We start from the raw sequence: 24438 nt of genomic DNA, 5'->3' as shown, positions 1-24438 counted from the left end.
TTTTTTTAATTAGTTAAGTCATTTCAGTCCTCTTTTAAAAGCATACTTTCTTCTGATTGGCCAGCTTCTAGACACCCACTGTTTACTTTAGATTTGAAATAAAGAGAAAAGCTAGTAACCCATGAACCCACAATTTGCTGTTTACGTTCTTCTGACACCAAACTCCATTCAAAAAAAAGTCATTTTAAGTAGGCCTGCTACAATTCGTCGTTATAATTGATCATGTTGACTAAGATGCATCCTATAGCAAAACCACATGAATGCACTTTTGTAATAGCAATACACTACAGGAAGCTAAGGGGGCAGCATAGAGGCTATCACCTGGCAAGACTGCACTCACTACTAATGAAGAAGAACATTGTGTGAACGGCAAAAGCGGATGACACAAGTAAACTGAAAGGGAGATTAAATTTAAAAAAAAAAAAAAAAAAAAAAAAAAAAAAAAAAGAAAGTATTTTACAAAAATTAAACAGTTAAACCAGACTGTGCTAAACGGAGCTTTCCTTCCACGACTGCAGTGCACGAGCATTTCAAACGCTGCCACCCTAGAGCTGTTACATCAGCTCTGATGAGTCTGTTATTGAGAGTTAAGTCAGTGCGTCACATTGATACCTTGTTCATGTTCGTACAGTAATGTTTATTTTAGCTTACCTGTCAGAAACCTCTCAGGATGCTTGCTAAGCATTTCAGTTTTGCTAGCCAATGACTGAAATCCAATAGCAAACCAGTACATTTCTGAAAAGAGGCTGATGCACCTCTCAAATTGCTGAAATCATGACAGAGAGCATCTTCAGCATGTTTATCAGCAGCTGGGAACATCTCCAAGACAAGAGTGAGCTTTCCTCCAGAGCATGTCTACTGCAGTTGTAAATTCATGAACTGAATCTGTAAACTTCAGAAACTTGTTATTTTGAACCTGAACAAAAAAAAAATAATAATAATTTTTTTTTTTAATGCAAACCTTTATTTGAGCTTATGGTAAATAAAATATTCTTGTTTTTATTTATAAAATTAATTTAGGGGCAGCCTGATAGTGCCACTTTTCCCCCTCTGCATCACTCAAAGTGTCGACAAGCAAAATTAATAACAAAGCTTTTTAAATAATGGTATTTGTAAATATGATGTTTCATAGAACCATGGTAACATCAGTGACCACATCAGTAACCACTGTAAACATTAATACCTTAAGATACTTCAGATTTATCTGGTCCACTTTAAAAATCAGCATACGGATTCAGGTGAAAATGGACGTTCTGAAAAGTGATGATCTGGTAAAGGTGAGGGGACGACGAGGTGTCAAGTCACCACAGAGCAGAGAGGTAGCTGTGGTCAGGAGGCGTCATGTGACATGGCGTTTCCATCAGACCTTTCCCCTCCGACTCCAGCGTGATTGGCTGCAGACTCACAGAGCACATCGACACTGCAGCTTATTGCGTGACCCTGTAGAGCAGCACACGATGGGATCAGTCAGTGGTAAGATGACATCAGTCCTTAGACATTGTAGGCGTAATCCGTCAGGTAGTCCTTTAGTCTGTTGGGCAGCGGCAAATCTTGAACCTGCCGTGTCCTTTGGTTGATGGTGATGCGACAGAGGTGCTGCAGGGATGGCGTGGAGGTGTACACTGGTTTGGTGAGTAGCAGCTGCACTGTGCCATTAGGCGGCACCGGAGAGACCCGAGAGTTTGACGCTGACGCCGCCTTGTCGCTGCTCCTGGACAGCTGGACGTAGTACTCGACCAGGTGGACCACACTCTTGAACTGCTTCAGCTTGGGCTTCACCAGGACCACCGAGTCCAGCTTGAACTTGCCGTGTTTGAACTCGATCCGCAGGTTGGTGGGACCTGCTGACGTCATGGCGGAGATGGTGAACAGGTAATCTCTCTGAGAGCTGTCCCGCAGCAGGAAGGTGCCTTCGGAGGTGTCCTGCAGGATCTCTTTGGCTTCATTAGCCGTCAGACTGCCCCAGTACCAACCTGACAGTAAGCAAAAGATGAACTTCAGAATAACCCTTTATCCCAGCTCATCCTCTCTGAAACCACCCGTTTTAACCCATCTCATTAAAAGCTCAGTTTGTTCTGATTAGCCAACTTTTGGAAGCCTGCTGAGGGGCAGCACCCAGTGACTGAGCTGTCTGTATGTGTCAGTGTTTGGAGATCACCAACCCCCCACTGTCCTGCTGAGACCATATCTTAATCTGAAACCACGCCCCCAGTCTCCCTTGCTGTTCCAACAATAAATAATTACTCAAAGTCTCGGTTGGAAACAGGACTTCAGAAACCAACAGGTGACGTCACTGTTGCTCACCGCACCTTTATACTGGCTATTAATGGGAACTTAACAGGTTAAAACCACAAAATGACCAAACCAACCAACCAATCAGGATGGTTGCAAAACAGTGGCTCCCGTTTGTTTCACAGTAAAATGTTTTTGTGAATCTGTCTGGTGGAGCCTGGTGGAGAGTAATGGCGCCACCTAGACCCACACTGATTCTTTCAGGTGTGTGAAACAACATATACACAGTGCACACCTTTCACTGTTCCCCTGTCTGTCACTGAATGCAGCAGCTGTGGTGCGAAACGGCCCAAACCAGCCAAGGAGACCTTTAGAGATGACAGTGCCGCTCATGTTATGAGCTGAGAATGAAATCAATCAGCTGATTTGTGGCGGCTGGGTACCTGATGACTCGCTGCAACGTCTCTGGAGCTGTTAACCATCATGCTTTAAAGAAAAATCTGCTGTGTTTGTGATTTTTCAGCCTCCTGAACAGGACTATTGATGCACTAAGCTGAGCCTTTTTAGTTTTGGATGTGCCCCCCTAACTCTGCCAAAATAAAAACAAGAGGATGGAAACTCCACCTGCTGGGCTTTGGTTTCCAGCTGTTCTCCTCTGGATGGAGACTGGAGGCGTAAATCTTTCCTACCCGTGTTTCTGAGCTCCTTCATGGCAGCGGCAATGCGGCTCTCGTCAGATTCCACAGTGCCGGTATTGTTGTCGGCTCGTCTGTCACTCTCGATGGTTTCCGTGGACTCGGAGGACTGGCAGGTCATTGGATAAATCCAACCTTCAGGCCCACAGCTGAGACATGGACAAAGTCTACAGGGCGCAACTGCTCACACCACAGTGTCAAAGTCCTGGAAGTTCAGGAGAAAAACCAGTGAAGAAAAATCTGACAGGAGGCTTGCACACCAGGCTCCACTCAAAAAAGTGATGATTTAAGAGAAAGTTGATCCAAAAATACTTTAGAGCCTGAATGAAGTCTGAAAACATTTTTAACCAGAAACTCAACGAGAAAGTTTTATTTCTCAAAATTTCAGCGTTTTTTAAGTTCAAGTGAGCCGGTAAATAAAGGAGCTTTATCTTTAAGACGATATTACTCATAAAGACAGATCAGACAGATTTATGTTTCACTAAATAATCAATCAGCTGACTGTAAAACATGAGATTGACTCATCACCTCTACATAAATAAATTCAGGACTAAAACAAACAGGTATACTGTCTCTCTCATACCAAACCCCAGTCAAAAAAAAGTGCAGATTTAAGACCAAACTGATTAAAATAGTTTAAAACGGTTGGGTGTCAGATTTGTAGATTTTTTTTTGGGGGAGGAGGCTTATTGTTTTCGAACAAACCTGACATCTGAACTCTGCAGAGGCATTTTTTGTCCAAACTGAGAGAAATTAGTAAAAAACAAAACAAAACAAAAAAGCCAAAATCACATTCTTTTCCTGGATCTTTGTTATTATTTAAAAAATTTTAAGTTCATATGAGACAATAAAGGAATTTCAACTTTAAACATTAACCATAATCAAACACATCAGCTAAAAACAAAAAGCGAAGAAACTTTAAGGTCAAAAATGCCAAAAGACTGATGATGTGAAACCAAAAAAAATGTACATAGTGTCTATCATAGAGTATTGTTTATTTCTTCACTACAGGAAGGTTTCCAATGGCTTTAACTGAGCAGTATTTTTTCTCTTACCAAATTCCAGTCAAAAAAGTCCACATCTATGACCACTGGTTAAAACTGCTTGGTGTGGCATTTGTGTGGCCTTTTTAAAAAAAAAAAAAAAAAAAATCAATATTCACCATAACTATCATTAAAGTGTTTTAAAGACTGGGGAGAAATAAAGCAATAATAAAAAGTAAGTCTAAACATTTTAGATGGGCACTCTGCCGAAGTCCCTTTAATGCTTTTATATTTGAGTAAATAGTGGAAGTCATTCAGATGAGAAATGTGTTGAAGGGCTCTGTGTGTTACTCCTGTCCTCTGTTAGGTTAACTCTGTTATCTCACATTCCTGAGTGCTTATGCAACTTACCTCTGCAAAGACAAACCTCCAAACATCTTTCAGAGACCAGCTTCTTTATTCTGTGCAGCAGATATAGTGGCAGTTTTAAATTAACTGAGGTGGAAGGTGAAATCTTATTAACTAAACTAATAGAGTAAAGAGACACCTTAAAAAGTTCCTCGTCTGTCCATCTTGAAACAAATGCTGTTTGACTGCTTTGTGTTTAAACAAAGAAAGTATATGTGAATGTTTCAGCACATAACAGCAGACTGAAGTTAGATTAATTCATTTTTCCACCTTTAAAAGCAGTCAGGTGAGTGGTTCTTGTTCAAAGTGGACTTTTGAGGACAGGCCACATGTTTACATTCCAGGCAGCCTTAAAGCAGCTGAATTTCTCACAGAATTTGGTGAGAGATCTCCATATTTCCCCTGTGGAATAACCTGCTTAGTATTTGGGCCAGCAGGGTGAACACAAGAAGAAACAGAATAAATACAGGCTGCTTGTTCCTGTGTGCACAAATCAGTACTGTACTCTGATGTCTTGTTGTCTACAACAGTGGCTTCTGTGAAGAATGAAAATTACAAGAATTTTAACTGAATTTGGAGAAACTGGGCTATTTGGAAAAAGCAAACTAAGTGTACAGTTTAAAACCTGCTGTGAGGTTTTATGTCTGACTGCAGAGGACAAAGGACGCAGAAATCACTGTTTTTAAAAGCGACTTTGCACTCTGACCTCGGAAACAAATTAAATGAGGCGATTTTACAATAGAATTTGTTAAAAAAAAAAAATTCTGCATGTATAGCTGCTAATAATAATAAAAAATATTTGGTGTAACTGAGGAACAGGCTGTCAGGAAAGAACAGATATTCTGTTTTGTTTTTTTACGTCGAGGTCATGAAGAAATATTACAGTGGCTTCGAGTTTAAATTCTATTTGGCGAAACAGCAGTGAGTAGTGCAAAATTAATTTATTTTATTACAATTAAAATTGAACGCTGATGTAACTTTGTGGACGGAATAGAAAGGAGAGCTGTGTAAAGCAGGACACACAAATCCGCTTGTTTTTATTCCAATCTACACAGCTGTGGGCACGGAGTTAAATTAATTTGGAAGAATTTTGAGTAGAATTTGGTATAACATGAACAGTTCTCCAACTGTTATTTAAAAAAAAAAAAAAAAAAGCCCTTCCTAAAGCAAAACCTGGACGGGGAGTTGTGTGCCGAACTGAAGAATGGGCTGTAAAAATAGCGGGAAAATTAGATTACGTTTTAATCAGATGCGAACACCAAGGTCACCGAGAAGCTTTAAAATTATTCTAAATGTGAACGCAATTCCACAGGCAGTAGAAGGGGTCCCATTATTCTGGGTAAAATAATCGAACTTGGGAGCACAGCTCAGTGCAGAAGGCTCTGTGCAGTCTGGAGCGTATTATCGGCGTGTTACTTGTCTATTTGGGTGCGTGTTTACCCACCTGGTTTGAGTTTTGGTGATATGTTGGTGATAAAACAAGCACACGCACCTGACTGCTTTACGTCCTGCTAGCTGCTGTCTAGCTAAAAGTCACGGCGGGCTCAGCAGCGCTGCCGCCGATGTGTCCTCCGGGGGGGCCCCGACATGTCCCCAGTAACACTTCTAGTCCAAATCCCGAGAAACACTCCGCTGCTGGAGCTTTTTCTTCTTTCTTGTCTCTCCCGATTTACAAATGGCGGGTTACAGTGCAGATAAACGGAGGTCCCTGCCGTCTCTCTGACACCCAGTCCCACCCGGGGAGCAACCGCGCACCGGCAGCTACCGGAGAGACCGAAAAGCACCGAGCGGGTCCTAATCGAGTGTCCGAACGTCCGTCCGAACGTCCGTCAGAGAGCTGGACACAACCGAGTCCAGCAGCTGCCTAAGAACCACTGTCACCATAAACACAAAGGCAGCATTTCCAGGAACTTTCCAGGAACACGGTCACGTGGTGCCACGATTTAAGGTGGACTGACGTATGCGGCTGTTGGTCCTCCGGTCTCTGCAAGGACGCACCTGGAGTCACTCACAGGCTCTCTCTCATTAAACTCAAACCAGGTGTTAATGCCCACACAGAAAACAAAGTGAAGATCACCCATGTTGCAGTGATGCATCCCTTAGTCTCAACTAGCGCCTCCTATATGTCACTTTTAGAGCAACACTGTTTAATAAATGATAGTTACCAATAGTGATGTGCGGATCGATCCTGAAATATCGGTTCCTCCGATACCAATCATTTATGTTCTAGAATCGATTCTCACATTAAAATATCGATATTTTAGTAATTTAGAGTAAATTTGTAGTTTATCATTCACAGGAACACAGTGGGAAGAAACTAACATTCGGATTGTCTACATTCAGAGGAACTACTTCCTCTTCCGCCTTTCATAGTCATGTGTGAAATACGGCTGTATAAATGTCTGGCAGCCCCTTGGCATGCGCACTCGCAACAATGGCTGAGCCTAATTGTGCAGAAGTATTTTACCTCCACAAACAGCTGAGACGTGGTTTGCCATACATGTGGCAAAAAAAAAAAGTGCTCCAAGAGTGAGGTGTTGTGGCCATACTAGGGAGACATTCAAAGGGATGCTTGGGGGGGGGGGGGGGGGATAAATACATTTTACAGGGTTTATTTATCGGATAAAATACGTTAAATGTCACCGTTATTATTGGCCGGCCCGGAAACAGCGGGGGTGTCTGATTTAGAGGAAGGAAGTTTCAGGGTTTAAGTAGTCATCATCATGGGCTCATCCGATTAGAATGAGAATAAGCAGTGTTCAATCATTTGCAGGTTTTGTCTTTTTATTGGATAACGGGTAAAGGAAAGACACATGGACTGCTATCTCTAAAAAGGACAAAGTATGATTTAAGTAACTCAAAATGATACATGAACTCAGGAGACTCAAAAAGAAACTCACCTCAGCTGCCGCCCAGTGTGGGAGTGAAGAAAGTGTGAGGGGTAGGTGAGTGCAGTCCTTATATAACGAGTGACAGGTGAGCGCAATTAAGGGCAAGCACCACCCCCAATCAAAGGTGAGGACAAGAAACAAAGTGCATCTGCCAGTAGGTGGCGGTAATGCACCTTTCAATTGTTTGCCAACCGCCAATATAGCTGTAAGAAAGACGAAGAAGAAGAAGAAAGTGCATCTGGTGAAGTGAATGTGCTGAAAGGTGAGCCTTTACAACAGTGTCCAAATTCAGAGGCTGCTTCCACCTGAGGACCCGGTCTAAAGAAAGCCGGGTAGTACGTCACAAGCTGGAGTGAAACTGCCGTCTGCTCCTTGCTATCTAATACATAACCGGGCGCTGACGTAAACTCTTCTGTTTAATTATTTCCTGTTTGACGTTTATTCAGCTGTATGAAAACCCCGGAGGAACCCTCCTGAGGGATTAATAAAGTTACATTTAATTTAATCTAATCTAATAACTTTAATCTCAGCCAAACCGATTTAGTCACGAACAAATAAAACACTGAAAAAGCCAAACAATAACATTTTTAAGTTATCAAAGTGACTTATATATCATGTTTAACCCGAGTAGCGAAAGACCGCGGGGGTTTGAAGACGATGTGTCGATTGGCTCAGATATTTGAAGGTAACACAGCTACATTCTCACCTGAAAATATGTTAAAAGTTTTTTTGCGACCCAGAAAGAGAAATAAGAGTAATATTAAAACTAAGTAGCTGGCGCCATTGTTGGAAACTGGAATTGGCTGGGCCGCACTATGAATTCTGCGATATGGTTTTTCAATTTTGTGGTCGGGAAAATCGGGAAAAATTCGGGAGAATGGTGGCTCCGGGAGATTTTCGGGAGGGGCACTGAAATTTGGGATTCTCCCGGAAAAATCGGGAGGGTTGGCATGTATGGTTGTGGCAACATCACTAACCTTGTCAAACACCTCAGAGTAAATCATATCACAGAATATGACGAGTGTATGTTGAGGTGAACTGAAGAGGAGAGGGACAGGTGCTGCTAGGGCGAGACAGACGTCTCTCACGGAGCCCTTTAGTGCTGCAGGCAGGCAAGGTGTTCAAATAGCACAACTTCAGTTTTGTTATTTCTATATGATGAACTCTGCATCATATAGACATCAGAACAAGTAATCTGATGTCCTGTAATCATTATGACACTATAATTTGAGATACAATAAATAAAATAAGTTTTTGTACAAAGTATCGGTATTGGATCAGTATCGTCGATACCACCCTGAATATTACTTGGTATCGGATTGGAAAGAAAATCAGTGGTATTGCACATCACTAGTTACCAAACCCGACATCCTCATTTTGAAGCTTAGCTCCCTTTACCTACTACTATAGTCTTTTTTTTTTAAATTTTATTTCCAGAAGCGAAACAAGTGCTATGTCATAATGCTAACTAACTTGGTAATCAGTCTGTATCCACAGATTATATGAGCCACATGTGAAATAAGGCCAGCTTTAAGCCTCAGTCCAATTTGAACAGTGAGATATAAAAATGCTGTAAGCATGTTTATTTCTGCTGTAATTTTGAGCATTTTAACATGGGACTGATTCACTGCGGGCGCCCCTGCTGGACATCAAAGGAACTGCAGGCTTTAGTTCTTCAGCGTCTCGCATACGAAGTACCTTCGCTGCACAGTTTCCCGCTAAATTGACTGTAGCCCCTGGCAGGTTCAGTTGAACTTTGACCTCGGTGAGGTATGACGTCTATATCTCAGATTGACAGGTGCAAAACTTGTCGTAGTACAAGCAGAGCGCTGCAGCAAGTTCAACACAAACGTTGGGCTGTTCGCTCAACCAGCACTCGCCACTTCCTGTGTGATCAGCCTTCAGAAGTTGAGTAGCTGGGCAGCCTGATTAAGATAATGGAAGAACTATTGTCTGTTCTTGTTGTTTTTTTTGTTTTTTCTTGTTAAAGCAGAAACAAGAAGACAGACATCCATTAAGCAGATTAAGAGAAGTTCATACTTTCCAGGAGGAATTTCAAAGTGGGAACCTTCACAGAGAGTGATATGAACACCTTCTCTTCTCTGTTGGCCAGGTGGATCTTTTTAAATAGGACTCTTTCCCCCCAAGATTTGGCCACTGGATAAGAGAAGTCATGGGTCACGTTCATCTTGAAGATATCAGCTACACCATAACAGGATCTATTGGAAAATCCCGTGCTACCTGATGACATTCATATCCTTTGCTGAAAGCATGGTGGCTGGTATTATTAAAACATACTGTGATGCTATTATTGACCTATGTGACATAATTATCATTTATTTTTAAATATTACTGAGAAAACATGTTGATGATTCCTAACTATCTTTGCATGCTTAATAATCTGGTATTGTATTTATTTTGGTTCATATAGTCTGTATTGTTTTTTTTCTCAAAACAAAATACAATAAAGACTTTGTTTGAAAACAAAGACTGTTTCTCGGGTTCTATTTGCCGTTTTTACTGGTTTCTGCTTCCACCTGCTGGTCCTTTGCAGCACCACAGTCATACAGATGCCCTCAGATCACATTCAGCAGCTTCTCTGCTTAAACCCTGAACATGATATTCACACTGCTCATCTTCCAGCCATTTAAATAACAATGTCTAATATGACTAGAAATCGTCTCCAAACAACTTCAAATACATTGCCCCAGTTTATTTAATCAGAGTATTGGACCCTTCCTTACCATTTTTGTCTTTGGTGTTTCATAAAATTGGAACAAATTAGATTTTTTTTTTATGAATTTCTTTTCATCTGCTTCCATTTGAAGGAGCTGTAACCCGAGTCTCAGATAATGGGCCTGTATCTGTCTTTCTGTCCGAAACAAGCTGTTTCACTCCTCCCCCAGGAGGACAACTTTTGTTCTGGTTGGCTACCCCTCACAATCAGAAGGTTTGAACAGCAGGTGGGCGGACTTCTGTCTGACACGATCATAATAGAATACACCCTCTGCATGACATTATATAGCAAGAGTTTATGAAAATGAGATCAGACAGCAGTCTATTGTACAACACAGGAAAGAGGAAAAGAACAGTAGATTGTTCTCCATCATGAAAATGAGATGAGAGATTTCACAGATAAACTTTTATTATGCCTGCACAGTGTCGCAATACAGAAGGTTAACATATCAAACACTTAAACTTTGCTTCACTCATACATATAAAATCACTATAAAATGTCACTCTAATATCTGCTACTGTTTTTCCAACATTCACAAAGGAAACGCCACTTCACTTCCTTCCTGTGGTAAAAAAAAAATCCATCATCACCTGCTTCTCTCAACAGTAAGACCATTTTCTGTCAAAGAAAATCAAAGGAGAGAAAAATGCTGCAGGATAAATAAAAACAGAAGAGTTTGTTAACGTCACAGCCCAGCTCATCTTGATCATTCCACATCCCACAACTGGGCCTACGCCACATGAGCGATCTGGCACAAACCCTGACATACAGAGACCTGCCGAGTGCATCTGATTCAACATGGAGGGAAGATAGTCTCTCGCTCACCTGAAACTGAATGCTGAGGAAGGGGAGACTTTGCCTGCTGAGGCTAACTAAACACCATCTTTCACTCAGAATATCTTCGAAAGACATTAAACTCATCCATGAGAAAACATGAATGCTTTTAGGGATCTGTAGTTATCAAGCTAACTTCGGGTTTAACTCTGTCTTTTCAGGGTTATAAAGGTGGTATGTCACCATGGTAACTGATGCTACAGACCAAAGTTGCTCCAGGTTTTGTTGCAGGTAAGAGTTCACCATCTACTGACCAATCAGATTTTTGGACGATAGTCACCACGGCTGGAGTGCAGACAGTCCAAGGGTCTGAAGTGTTCGTGTTTATCGGATGAGCATCAGTAAGAAATAAGGATTCTTGAGAAAGTTTATAGTTTCCTGTTTTTACAGATGGAGATAAGAAATAAAGGACTCAGAAGCACTTTTTTCCCCCCTCACTGAAGTTAAAACTGTTTCTTCTGTTTAAGCTAACTTCTGAATTGTTTGGTTTGTGGGAGCAAAAGAGCAACTTGCAGCTTGAATTTTTCACTAAATATGAGGTGTGATGAAAAAGTTCAGAGAAGTGGACACACACAAAAAAAGATGGAAATGTATGCAGTCTCCCCTTCATGGTGACCTCAGACACCTCTGGACCTCTGAGTGCTGCATATCTTCAGAAATACTAACAGAAAATCTGTCATCAAGAAAATAAACTAGTCCAGATAATGCAGATCACATTTTAATCCAGTCTTGGACAGTGAAGAGTTCAGTTTTAAGGGACGGTGACATGAAACGGACTGCCGGGGACGTTCTCGTCTCCCCACTTCACAATGAGGATGTAGCTGCCCTGCTCTTTAACGGTATATGTGACATTGTACATCCTGTTGCCCATGTGTTTGACGTACACTTCCTCGCAGGGTGTCTTCGGCCCGTGGACACCGACCATCAACATGTTTGTGCCTGCAAGGAAAAAAAAACGGAAATATCGTGAGTGGTGAAGAAAAATCTCAGATTTTACTTTCACGGAAGACAGGAGGGACGAAATGGTCACCTGCTTTACTGCAGTCGACTGTGAAGGTGTTCTTCTGACCAATGAAGGCCTTTGAAAGGCCGGCGCCTCTGGAGATGACTTTACTGGCATCTGAGGAAAATTTAGGCAGAGAGGCAAAATGGCTGCCCATCGCTACAGACTTGCTGACGGTCTCCACAAGAACAGACGACGTCTCATGCAAACTGTGGCCACCTGACAGACGAGGTCCTGGAAGAAGAGTTAGAGTCAGCTTTCTCCAACAGTATGTGGACATCCCTTCAGGTTTACTGATCATGGAAAAGGAGTCATATAGTCAGTATCACCAGCTATGTAGAGCTTGGTGTCCTACAAGTGCATAAAAACAATTTGTTCCAAACAAGCTTTATTTAGAACTGAATGTGCTCTTTATCTCTGGAGGAATCAGTGGAAAGTGATGAATCATGCTTTATTTCCAGGAATCACTACGCCTGAAGGCAGCATGCAGACTGTGTATACAACAAGACCGAATCACTTTCATCCTCATTTCCAAGGAAACCCCAGGAAACTATACCCGTGAGTATCAGGAAAACTCACGGACTGACCTCAGTAAAAGGTCAATGGTCATTGACCCACCTGATACTTTGGCCTTGAAGGGGCTGCCTACAATGTGCTGGGGTCCTCCATACTTGATGGAGATCAGGTAGCTTCCAGGAGCCATAGGTGTGTAGGAAACCTTATACCCCTCAGGAGACTCCTGACAATCCATCTTAACCTTTGATGGGCCATCGATTGTCACGGACAGTGCTCCTGAGCCGGCGTTACAAGTATTGACAATAAACTCTGATGCCACGCCTAAATAAAGTGAGAACGCTCATTAAAACCCTCCTTCATCAAATGACTTCAAAGTTAAAGACTTTGTTTTTCGTGTATACCTGTGGTTCCTCCCTCCAGACCTGACCCAAACGCAGTCACCATTCCTGGATCTCCGACCTGACCCGGTTCTCCTACTCTGATCTTGAAGGGACTGCCGGGGACATGGCTGCCATTAAAACGAACGTCTATAGAATGAACTCCATTCTCCTTTGGGATGAACCTGATAGCATGCTGATCTGTAGAAACAGGAAATCATTGATTTACAAACAGTTCTATAACCACCGTAAATACAGACTTTGAGAAAGAGGTTTCTTATACGAATGACTCCATAATCCTGTATTTAATATGAAGATTAAATACAAGAAAGATTTAAACTTCCAAACACTCTGAAAAATTACAAATTAAAATTAATAGTTAAGCGGTAAATAACAGTCTTGTATTTATAGCAAATAAGTGATCTGAACCTGAAAAACTAAAAGGTTGTGGGCCCAGACTTGAACCTTGTGGAACTCCAAATGTAATTTTGACTTTTGACTGGGTTAGGAAATCGTGGTGGATCCATGTTTGGTTTTTAATTGTACTCAAAAGTCCTAAAGATCACTTCACTAACAGCTATAATGGGGTCTTACCGCTGTCCAGCTCAGTGATGTAACACTCTTCGGTGGCTCCTGATGGCGTGTGGATCTTGGCATCAATTAGCCCTCTTGCTCCATTGAGCTGCACTGCAAAGGAGGCCTCCTGACCCACCTTCAGACCCATCTCCTGGTAAAGAAAAGGGATTCAGTGCTTTGGACCATGGAGATTAAAAGTGTTCAACAAGCAGTTCTCGGTTATTTTAAGCAAACGGAATATGCTTCCTCAGTACTGCAGATACTCATTTAAGTGTTTTTACAAGATTTCTTTGGTGGTCTGATTAATAAAGTTTGTAGTGCCTGTTTTTATATTTATGCCTATGTTTTAAAGATTTGGCTTTAACTATAAATTGTTTAATCAAAACTATTTGGGTTTTTTTTATTTTTAAAATAGAAATTTGTCAGTTTAGTTTTATTTCTGTCTTTTTTTGTGAGATCCTCCATAGCCTTTTTTCTGTTAATGTTACCAGCATAATTTTTTTTTAATTTCACAATTTAACATATTGTGACTTTGTTTTTTTTCCTACTTGTACACACATTTGTTATATCTCAAGAGTAAATGTGTTGCATACAAAGAAAGAGGACAGCGATTAAATATTCAGAGATAAATATACACACCTATGAACACAAATACAATCCTAAACACAGCACAGTTATTGAAACTCTAAAAATCTATTCACAGTAAATATAATTGTCAGAGGGTTTCATTTCTGTAAGCTCAGCTGGTAGATTTAGATCTTTCCTCACCTGCAGGCTGGTGATGGTGAGGCGGCGAGCGTCATCTGACAGCGAGGCGATGGGGACGGTAAAGGGGGAGTCTGGGATATGTTCATCATTGAATTTAATGGAGACCTCATAATCACCTGAACAAAAGAAATATTATTGTTGGAGGGATATGCACTTTCTCCTTTAATACTTTAACGATCACAACAATTTGCAGATCCAATGATAAAAAAAACAAACACAACAACATTATAACAAGGAACTTCAAAAACATTTATACTGTTTTTAAGTTCTAATTTTATTTCTGTTAATCTGCAAGTTTGTTTTTCAAAAGTTGCCCATTTACCGTGAGTTCTAACTTTAATCTCTGTTTTTTTTTTTGTTTTTTTAAAAAAAATATCATTCCAGAGGCAGAGCACGCTTACACTTTTACAATTACAATAATTATACTGTGACATGGATGGATTTGAACTAAACTGGTCCTGGGCGAATATTTGGAATGATAAAATTCAAGTAGTGATTCCAGGCTTGTGCCTTTTGTTGCTATGTAGGTAGAAACCTTGTGGAATACAATTTTGTATGCAGATCAAACCCTTTACCATCAGATACAGAATCCTAATGATGTTTATTGTCAAATTTTCACACAAATAAGGAATTTGTCTTGCTGTTATGGTGAAAAGAGTGATACAATTAATCAGAGGAATAAAAACAAAACAAAAACAAATAAATAAACAGCGCAATAATCTGTCAGAGAGTATTAAAAGTATTAAAATTAAAATGATAACATCACACAGAAATATGTTAGGCTTCTTTCATTGGCTGAAATAAATCTCAGAGGCTTAATCCAAATATCTCTTGAGACTTACCAGGTTCCTGCACTACGTAAATAACTCCACAGGATCCATCTTTCCTGTCTTCAAATGTTATCTCAGCCTTGCTGGGTCCTTCTACAGCAATAGAGAGACCTCCAGCACCAGCCTCTCTGGTCCAGATACTGAACTCCGCTGCAAAACGACACAAACTGTGAGAGCTGCAGTTCCTATGGTGGCCACTAGAGGACCTTTTTGTAAAGAACATTTTTAAAATTGAACTGAAATAGCAGACATATCATCAGTGAAACAAAATTAGGAGCATGGGTGTTTCAAGAGTTCATTTGACACATCACAGATGGATGTTTTGTTTCCTGTGACCAAACCTTGCTGACATGTAGGAGCATGTCAGCATGCTTCTTCATCCAAAGATTCAAATGAAATCAAAGTTCTTACAGAAGAAGCAAAAAGAAACCGGTTCATAAGGACAGAAGAAGAGATAAGGAACAAATGTAAATTCTACAGCCCACCTGGGATTCCTGCCACTCCGCGGTCCAGTCCAGTGCCTCCTGCTCTGACCTTGTGGGCCCCTCCCTCTCCCAGGGGCCCCACAGTGAACTGGAAGGGGCTCCCAGGGACGTGCTGGCCCCGGTATTTGACGTTGACAGTGTGAGGTCCCATCTCCTGAGGGATGAAGCGGACGCTGTAGGTGCTCTCCTCTCCTTTAATGATCTCTGCGTCCTCTGTCTTTCCTCCAGGACTCGTCACCTGAGCCGTCATCTCCTGGTTAGCTGCCTCACCTGACAGGATTAGGAGAATGTTACTGAGGATCGGATGATTCATCCAGCAGATGTTTCATAGTCAGTTTTTACATAGCATGCACCAAAAAAAAAAAATCTTGCATCATGCACTGGTTAATATGTCACGGATTTAGATTTTGTAGGTTTTTGGTCTATAGCATGTTTATTTTGTAATTTTTAGTAGCTAAAATTAGGTGTGGAGCTCCTCAGAAATCAATCCAAGGTCCTCTTTTCTTTTTTCAATTGTTAGTTCAGTTTGAACAAATCATCTCATTCAATAGTAATATTTAAGTGAAAATACATTTTTATGAAGAATTTGATAAGAAATAGTGATAAATACTTGAACTGCAATCTTTTAATAATTTTACAAGTTTAAAATGTTTCCTTGAGAGTGTGTATTTCTACTAATATGCTTAATGGATGTTTGTCTTTGTCTTTCTGCTTTAAAATAGTCTTAAAGATGAACAGAAATCAGTTCTTCCACGTCTAAGTCAACAAAAACAACAGCAACCATTAACCTATAAGAAAACCTGCTTTTCCTCAAAAGTCCACTAGAGGCTCCAACAGTACAAACATGGCCCAGAAGTCTCTGAACTGGACTTCTGGGCTGTATTTGTACTGTTGGAGCCTTTAAGTTGTTTTTTTTAAATCTGACCAATGATATGACTGCTGAACCTGTAAGCAGCCCCTTCCTTTTACTGCAACTACAAACCCAACACATTTCTTTATTGCTGTATCTGAGATTAGGCACAGTGCCCACGTCAGGCCAGACTGAATAACAATACTACCTTAATCCAGACATTTTGACAGCAGAATGCAGAAAAAGAAGTGAGAGAGCTGGAAGAATCAGAGCAGGTTAGAGGGTTAGCATGGGAGGCCATTACAGCACAACACTCTGTTAAATCAGCCACTCTCACTTACCACACACTCACACACACACACACACACACACACACACACCGTTCTGCAGCGGCTGTCGGCTGCCGGTCGGCATCCCGCTGAAGCCACTAAGACTCTCTCGCCCTAGAAAATCTCCAAATACGTCTCTAAAGGGATCTCCTCCGACCTGCGTGCTCTCCTCCACCCGCACCTCCCTCTTGGTCTCTCCGGCTCGGGTTTTGCTGATCTCCGTCCGCTCGGTCCGGGTGTAGGTGTGGCTGCTGCGGGTGAATGTCCGGGTCAAACGCTCCTGAGCCGAAACCATCTGAAACCAGTTTCCTGCGACCCAGAGGAGAAGCAGGAAGGAGGAGGAGGAGGAAATAGTGGACAAAGACGAGGTGGTGAAGAGAAGGAAGCAGGGAGGACAGGAGCCGACAGGAGGAGGATGAGGAGGAGGCAGATATCACAGCTCACCTGGTATTTTGAGGTTGAGGTCACACGTGCTGCCCACGGTGGCAATGGAGGGTGCCTGACGTTTCCGGGTGATGCTCTCTTTCATCCGACCTTCACCAAACACCTTCACCGTGAACGGACTTCCTGTTCACACAAACATCACAACACACAACTGAAAGCCGAAACTTTTAGACCCTCATGCTTTGTCCAGAGCATCAGATCAACACCTAGCTCATCGGATCTGAACCAGTGATCTATCTAACTCTTTATGGTAGTTACAGGAAAATGTTTTGTACTTGTGAAGAACTACTTCAGGCATCTGCATTCATCTTTTATACCATCTGCAGTTGTACGTTCTCTTTCTACAAACTAATTTGCCTCAAATCAAACTTGGAACAATTTTTCGTACCTGGCACATGCTGGTCAGCGAACTTGATGTTGATGATGTAGTTTCCTGGTTCTGTGGGACAGTAGGTGACCTTACATGTCCCGTCCTCCACGTCCTCACAGTTGATGTCCACCTTACTGGGACCCTCGATGGACAGACCCAGACCTCCATAACCTGCCACAAACACAGACATCGAGGGTTAGAACCTGAACTCCTGAGCTTCAGCGCTCTGATTGTGTGGATGAAGGTTGAATCCTCGCCTGCATTCCTTGTGTCCACAATGAACTCGGCCACCTCGAACGCGTGTCCCTCCACCAGCCCCTGACCGTAAACCTTCACCTTGCTGGCATCTCCGATCTCCGACTGACCCACCATGATCTTAAACGGACTATTGGTCACATGTTTCCCGTTCTTCTTCACACTGACCACGTGTTCACCACCTTCCTTTGGTGTGAAGGATATTCCTGCAGGAAAGAGACATGTCATCAGAAACGTGGAGTCTCTTGTACAGTTGTGCGAATTCTTTTTACTGTAGAAAATCACACGTCCGTGTAGGAATGGGAATTGAGATCCGAGTAGTTCAGTTCTTTTGAATCGTCTGCCTACCTATCTGTCCTGCTTATCGATTTTTGCACGCTACAATCTGCTGATTTCAGTTTGTGTGTCAGAGGAGGAAAATAGTTGGGCAGTTTCCAGTGTGGATGTGGACTTTTATTTTTATTGCACAAAAGGACGAGAACACGATGGTAAAGTGCAAACTGGATCCAGGATAGACACAACTGCATCATATGCTGATAACACAAATTCACCTCTTTGCTAACATCTGCACAGCCAACACTAAGCTAGTATTCAACCCAGAAAAATGTAAAAACTGAGTGTTTGCTGACTGTGACGATATTCTGATCCTCACACCTGTGTCACCTCCAAAAACATGAACAATAGTCTCAGATCTGGCCTGCTTCAGACCTTCAGGACCTGAAGGTTTTCCCTTTCAAGTCCTAATAAAGACATTATTATTTAGGGACAATAAGGTAATTTTATCACCGATGAATTAGTGATGGACAGCTAGCTTTGTTGAGTGGGTAATAATTTGAAGAATGTAATATTTAGAAAACCAAATATTTGATGAAATCTGGATAATAATAAAGATTCTATGTTGTTTGGTTTTGGTCCACGTTTTGCCAAAGGGTGACTGAGAAGCCTTGAAGAATAGAAACTGACCGATATGTCTGTTGGGCAGCCTCTTCAGCAGGCAGGGCTCCTCGTTTCCTGACGGAGCTCTGATCGTCGCGGTCAGGCTGCTCAGGTCCGTCTCCATAATTTTTAAGGAAACATCTGTTGCCGTGCCAACGTTAAGCTGGGATGTTCTCATAGAGTCGTCACCTGGAGATCAAATGTGAGAAGACAAAGTAATAGTGAAAACCAGCTTAGTTCAATCAGCCAAACTTTACTCATACTGCAGCTTTTAATGCAGGTTAGAGCACCCACAGACAAGCCAGCACCGGCACAAATGAAACAACGTGCAATGACATAAACTAAAACAAACTAAACTGGCATCAATTTGAAAACAGAAATAAAGCTAATGATTGGGCATGTGATGGACGTACCGTGGGTAACAGGTGCTGCCTACTGAACAACTATCATGACTAATTTTAAAAAACTACACTGAAAGGTGGAGCATGATGAGAAGGAGCTCGGGAAATTTAAAAGGTGAGGGGGTGTCTCGGCAGGGGAATGTGCTCTCCAAATGCAGACTACATCAACATTCACAGCTCGATGCCAGAGTTTGGACCACCTAAGCAGAAAATCTTTTAATCTTTTGATTATGATGATGATGAGCTTTTATGTCTGACATAAAACAAAAACCATATACAAACATACACATATACACTGATACCTGCATACACACACATATGTACACAAAAAAATACAATAAATAAAGAAAATCTCAGTGACATGAAATAAACCACTTAATCATCAAGACCAAAATGGAGCAGGAAAAAGTATGTACACGCTGATTAACCCCTACCCCATGCTCAGCACTCTACTGATTCATGATATTCATTATTACCCCCACTTTGCCTCAGCACTTGTAAACACGTACCACACAAAAAAGAAGAAAGACAGGAATAATCTATGTGTAAATATAGATATAATTCATATATAGATACTTTTTCTGTTCTTTGATGGCCAAGACTTGGAGGAACAATTAAAAACCTAGACTGTCACTGTCCTGGGTCTGTGACCCAGTGTTTTGTTTCTGCATTACTATTGAACTTTGATTTTGTTATTGTTTATCTTTTCTAGTCTTTTGGTTTCTGTGTTCCATGGTTGCTGTCTCACCTAGTTAAGTCCGTGTCTGTTATGTTTCTTGTTTTACTTTCAAAGTCTGCGTCCTGTGTCAATGTACTGAGTTTTGCTTCCCCTTGGTCATGTCTGATTACTCCCAGCTGTGTTCTCCTGTGTCTCATTCCCTCGTTATCCGTCTGTCTATTTAAGCCTTGTGTTTCCCTCTGTTAGTTACTGGTTCGTCTGCGTGTCTGTATTTCTCCATGTTTTCAGGTTTGTAGTCACAGGTTTTTATTTCTTGCATTATCATTTCGTAGCTTTTCCCAGTTTAGGTTTTGTTAGCGTAGTTCCCTGCGATACCCTGCTTTGGTTTGTATTTTCCCCTTTCATTATTAATAAACTTTCTCACAGCTACGCCGTTGTCAGTGCTTGCGTTTGGGTCCACATCCTGCATCTCCTGATGATCTGCCCCCCAGATCGTGACATAGACAAGTTAACAATGAGCCAGTGAAGGTCAGGAGGTTAAATAATGTAATTAGGAAATATTATAATGACAAGGAAGGATAATTACAAGAAGTTAGACAACCAAAAGAAGAACACATGCCACGTCATGGTTTGACAAAACAAAGAAACTTTCCAGAACACTTTAAAGCTGTTAGAGTTAAAGTGAAACCTTTTACAGGAGTAAATGACTGAATACTGAAGATAAAAATGCTGGATAATTTATTTTCTGAATTTAGCTGAAGAAAAATCTGATCATTTGTATCTGCTTTGATTGGAAAGGGTTTTGTATATTTGGTGTCCCACAGGAAGATAGAGCAGAGTGTTGTCTGCGTACAGAGATAGAAATCAACTAAAGGCAATCCACATGTGACCAAGTACACAGTTAATATCTATCTTTTTCTGCACGTGCTTCATAATTAATGTGTTTTGAAGGTACTGAAAGGTATTGATTGTGAAGATATTCAAGCTAAGCATGTTAGTTTTCCTAAAAGAAGATTTTCTACATTTTTGGAGGTAGTTCTGAAAAATTACACATTAAATTCAAATTACATCTTTTGTTAAAATCATAAAAATGTACAACGTCATAGGTGCTGCAGCTGTTTTTTGATGAACAATCATTTAAAAAGTGTTGCTTAAAACTGAGCTGTCTGGATAAAAGCCCGACTTTCCCGAGGAGAGAGAATTTTTTACCAGTAATCTTGGCGGTGAAGGGGCTGCCAGGGATGTGTTTGTCATCAAACTTGACGATGATGTTGTAGTCTCCAGGTGCGGTGGGCAGGTAGGACACTGTGCATGTCCCGTCCTTGTTGTCTTTACAGCTGATCTCTGCTTTGGATGGACCTTCAACTGCTAGAGACAAACCTCCTGTAGAAAGAGTGGGAACACTTACTGCCTTTCTTATCTTCAGTTTCACATGGTGTCTTCTTCTGATTAAATACACATTTCATATTTCAGATAAAAGACACAGTCATAAACACCGTCTACGTGCCCGAGAAGAACTGGGCTCAGGCTTTAAACAGCTCTTATATCTACTAGTGTACGTATGAGGGATACCTTCTCCAGCATCTTCTGTAACTATAGTGAAAGTGGCTGGTCGGTTCATGGTGCCGTGGCTCAGGCCGGGACCGTATGCTGTCACATGACCACTGTTAATAGCATCAACATAGAACTGGAGTGGACTTCCTGTAACAGAGAGAGCACACAGAGAACCTGTGTGTTAATATTCAATGATTTTCACATTAAAGGTTGAAAGTCAGTCTGTTTGCCGATAACACTGCTGAAGACGAAAGAATGTGAGCCTCAGAAACAGAACACATATTCACTGAGGAGGGATCACCTGGGATGTGGTTGCCATCGTATTTGATGTCCATCTCATGGAGGCCTCGTTCAGTTGGCGAGTACTTCACAGTAACTGTCCCGTCCTTGTTGTCGGTGATGTGAGGTCTGGCCGTTCGGCCAGAAGGCATGCGGACTTCACCTGGAGGATAAAACACACACAAGTTCAGTTATTCTGACTAATTTCATGTTTAGACTGAAACCATTCTAATCACAATAACCAAAAGGTTAAATTTCATTAGAGTTTTTAAATTAGATTAAAATACTATGCAAGTTAGCAGCCTGTAGTAATGCTTCAAGTGCATCCTTTGATGCAAAGTCACCTGGTTAGGAACGATATGTCAAAGCTAAGAAACAGCATTTACTGGGGTGCCAACTGAGCATGAGCAGGCGACCATGTGCGGCATGGCCACACAGAAGAGAGCAGATTCAAGTCTGACCCGCTTTCCTGTCTGTCTACACCAGGGGTCGGCAACCTGCGGCTCTTTAGTCCTTATAGTGCGGCTCTGCGTGGTTTGGGAAAATAAAATTGTTTTTTTTTTTTTTAAATATTTTGCTGAAGTGCATTTTATTTATGTTTATTTATGTTCTTTTTAACTTGTAGTCCTAAATTGGAAGAGTATTGTGATATTGAAATATAAAATTATATTCTATTTTTCATGGCTCAAAATAAGCGTCACACTCGCTGAAGCCGGCATACCCGCCGAAACGCCATGCATTTATCGAGCCTTTCAACCTCAGGTAGGCCAATTATGGATCTTCGGATCCACATTATGTCAACAGCTATTCTCCACCGCGAACTATGCTAAAAACAAACACCGCTCACGCCTCACAGATGATAGCTTACAGTCCTGCGTAAAGATGAAAGTGACTTCCTACTAGTGATGTGCGGATCGATCCTGAAATATCGATTCCTCCGAGCAATTTGGATTGTAATGATTTTAATAACTACAGACCTGTATCCAACTTACCATTTTTAAGTAAAATCTTAGAAAAACTTGTTTTTACTCAGATTAATGACTTTTTGAATGATAGACAGATCCTGGAGATATTCCAGTCTGGATTTAGGGTGAACCACAGCACAGAGACGGCTCTCCTAAAGGTTTTAAATGATCTTAGATGTAACTGGGACGCCCAAAAGCTCTCAGTCCTGGTGCTACTGGATCTAAGCGCAGCCTTTGATACAGTAGACCACGCTATTCTTTTAAACAGACTGAAACACATGGTGGGCCTCTCTGGTGCTGTACACAACTGGTTCACTTCCTATCTCTCTGACAGAACTTTTATGGTGAGTATGGATACATGCTCCTCTAAGATCCATAAAATGACATGTGGTGTGCCTCAAGGGTCGGTTCTAGGCCCTGTACTTTTTAATTTGTATATGCTCCCTCTCGGCAGTGTCATCAGGAGGCATGGAGTGAACTTTCACAGTTACGCTGATGAAACTCAGCTGTACATCTCTGTGTCTCCTGATGACACCAGACCAGTGGATGCCCTGTTTAACTGTATTTTAGATATAAGATCTTGGATGGCAGAAAACTTTTTACAGCTTAACCAGGACAAAACTGAAGTTTTAATCGTCGGTCCCGAGGCTCAGAGAGAGAAACTTGTCTAAATTAGAGGCATTTTCACTATGTCCTTCGCTACAAGTGAAAAACCTGGGTGTTATTTTTGACTCTGAGCTTGGTTTTATCCCACATGTTAAACATGTAACCAAAATTGGATTTTATCATCTAAAAAATATAGCCAGAGTCCGCCCTATTCTCTCTCGGGCCAACACGGAGATGTTGATGCATGCTTTTATTACCAGTCACATTGATTACTGTAATGCCCTGCTCTCTGGTCTTCCTAAGAAGAATATTTCAACTTTACAACTTTTGCAAAACTCTGCAGCTCGTGTGCTGACGAAGACCAGAGGGCGGGCCCACATTACACCGGTTTTAGAATCGCTGCAATGGCTCCCCGTGTGTTTCAGGATCGATTTTAAAGTTCTTTTATTGGTTTTTAAATGTCTTAATGGTCTTGGGCCTTCTTATCTCTCAGAGCTGCTTTTACCATATGAACCCTCGCGGACCCTGAGGTCCTCTGGTACTGGCCTTTTGATTGTCCCTAAAGTCAGGACACATACTCACGGAGAGGCAGCTTTTCAGTGGTATGGTCCTCGTCTGTGGAACAGCCTGCCGGAGGAGCTCAGGGCCGCAGAGAACGTACATGTTTTTAAGAACAGGCTCAAGACCCACCTTTTTAATTTAGCTTTTACTTAGCGTTTATTTATTTTATGCTTATTTATTCTATCCTGTTATTTTATTATTAATTTAGGCTTTACCTAATATTTATTGATTTTATTCTTATTCATTTTTTAATCTTCTTACTCTATTTATATTTATATTGTATCCCGTTCTTATTTATTTGATCATTTTACCCTGTATATAGCCTATTGTATATCTCCAGTGTTTCCTCGGAGGGGGCTCTCTGCACCGGGGCTGTGATCGACCGTGGCTGCTGGGTCTCTGGGGTCCTCTCAGCCTGGCTGGGGGGCTCCTTTGCCTCCCTCCTGCTGTGTGCCCAGCCTGGAGGCTGCGGTCTGTGACCGGCTCCCGGTGCAGACGGCTTCCTGTTATAGTGTTTCCTCACTTGGCTCATGTGAACCCAGCCCAATTTTTACTCTTTAAGTGTGCGCGTGCGTGTGTATGTGTGTGTGTGTGTGTGTGTGTGTGTGTGGGGGGGATATGTGTGTATTCACATCATTTATGTTAATGAGAGTGTGGGGAGTGAGTTGGAGGGTGGGGTGGGCTGCTTTTAACTATGTAAAGCACTTTGTGCTACATTTTTTGTATGAAAAGTGCTTTATAAATAAAGACTGATTGATTGATTGATACCAATCATTTATGTTCTAGAATCGATTCTCACATTAAAATATCGATATTTTAGTAATTTAGAGTAAATTTGTAGTTTATCATTAACAGGAACACAGTAGGAAGAAAC

General features: G+C 41.5%; 2 protein-coding genes across 16 annotated transcripts in view; both read right to left on the bottom strand.

Annotated features, from left to right (window-relative positions):
• Positions 1–260: 260 nt before the first annotated feature.
• Positions 261–7261, bottom strand: socs2 (suppressor of cytokine signaling 2). 8 transcript variants are annotated; one of them, XM_040048442.1, is made up of 6 exons: positions 4589–5797; positions 4458–4506; positions 4322–4371; positions 3983–4052; positions 2922–3132; positions 261–1973 (listed from the first exon to the last, which is right to left on the bottom strand). In XM_040048442.1, the coding sequence occupies exons 5-6, from the start codon at positions 3046–3048 to the stop codon at positions 1492–1494; spliced, it is 609 nt and encodes a 202-aa protein (XP_039904376.1). In that variant the 5' UTR covers positions 3049–3132; positions 3983–4052; positions 4322–4371; positions 4458–4506; positions 4589–5797; the 3' UTR covers positions 261–1491. The 8 variants fall into 8 exon arrangements, with proteins under 8 accessions (XP_039904376.1, XP_039904378.1, XP_039904375.1 ...); XM_040048444.1 differs by having other exon boundaries at positions 4458–4503; XM_040048441.1 differs by having other exon boundaries at positions 4322–4506.
• A 3075-nt stretch (positions 7262–10336) lies between these two features.
• Positions 10337–24438, bottom strand: part of LOC120744192 (filamin-C-like) — a 59522-nt gene continuing 45420 nt past the window's right edge. For 7 of the 8 annotated variants that reach the window (XM_040048375.1, XM_040048378.1, XM_040048374.1 and 4 more), the window contains 16 exons: positions 21455–21595; positions 21172–21300; positions 20809–20982; positions 18547–18708; positions 17586–17789; positions 17347–17499; positions 16959–17081; positions 16566–16823; positions 15336–15605; positions 14863–15000; positions 14021–14136; positions 13271–13403; positions 12701–12877; positions 12402–12620; positions 11811–12017; positions 10337–11719 (listed from right to left, as the gene is read on the bottom strand). In XM_040048375.1, the coding sequence (XP_039904309.1) occupies positions 11532–11719; positions 11811–12017; positions 12402–12620; positions 12701–12877; positions 13271–13403; positions 14021–14136; positions 14863–15000; positions 15336–15605; positions 16566–16823; positions 16959–17081; positions 17347–17499; positions 17586–17789; positions 18547–18708; positions 20809–20982; positions 21172–21300; positions 21455–21595 (2792 nt within the window). In that variant the 3' untranslated portion in view covers positions 10337–11531. The remainder of the gene's footprint in view (positions 11720–11810; positions 12018–12401; positions 12621–12700; positions 12878–13270; positions 13404–14020; positions 14137–14862; positions 15001–15335; positions 15606–16565; positions 16824–16958; positions 17082–17346; positions 17500–17585; positions 17790–18546; positions 18709–20808; positions 20983–21171; positions 21301–21454; positions 21596–24438) is intronic. The other variant, XM_040048380.1, reaches the window with a different exon arrangement.

Source organism: Simochromis diagramma, unplaced genomic scaffold (assembly GCF_900408965.1).
Source record: "Simochromis diagramma unplaced genomic scaffold, fSimDia1.1 OVJJ01000557.1, whole genome shotgun sequence".
NCBI classification, from domain to species: domain Eukaryota; kingdom Metazoa; phylum Chordata; class Actinopteri; order Cichliformes; family Cichlidae; genus Simochromis; species Simochromis diagramma.
Note: the sequence above shows the minus strand (reverse complement) of the source record. Positions and strands in the feature narration are given on the sequence as shown.

Bases quoted from the DNA above. Each gene is read 5' to 3' on its own strand.
- socs2 (XM_040048443.1), bottom strand. From the start codon at position 3,048: ATGACCTGCCAGTCCTCCGAGTCCACGGAAACCATCGAGAGTGACAGA. The intron at 1,974-2,921 runs GTAGGAAAGATT...GCTTACTGTCAG, and splicing joins GAAGGAGCTCAGAAACACGG to GTTGGTACTGGGGCAGTCTG.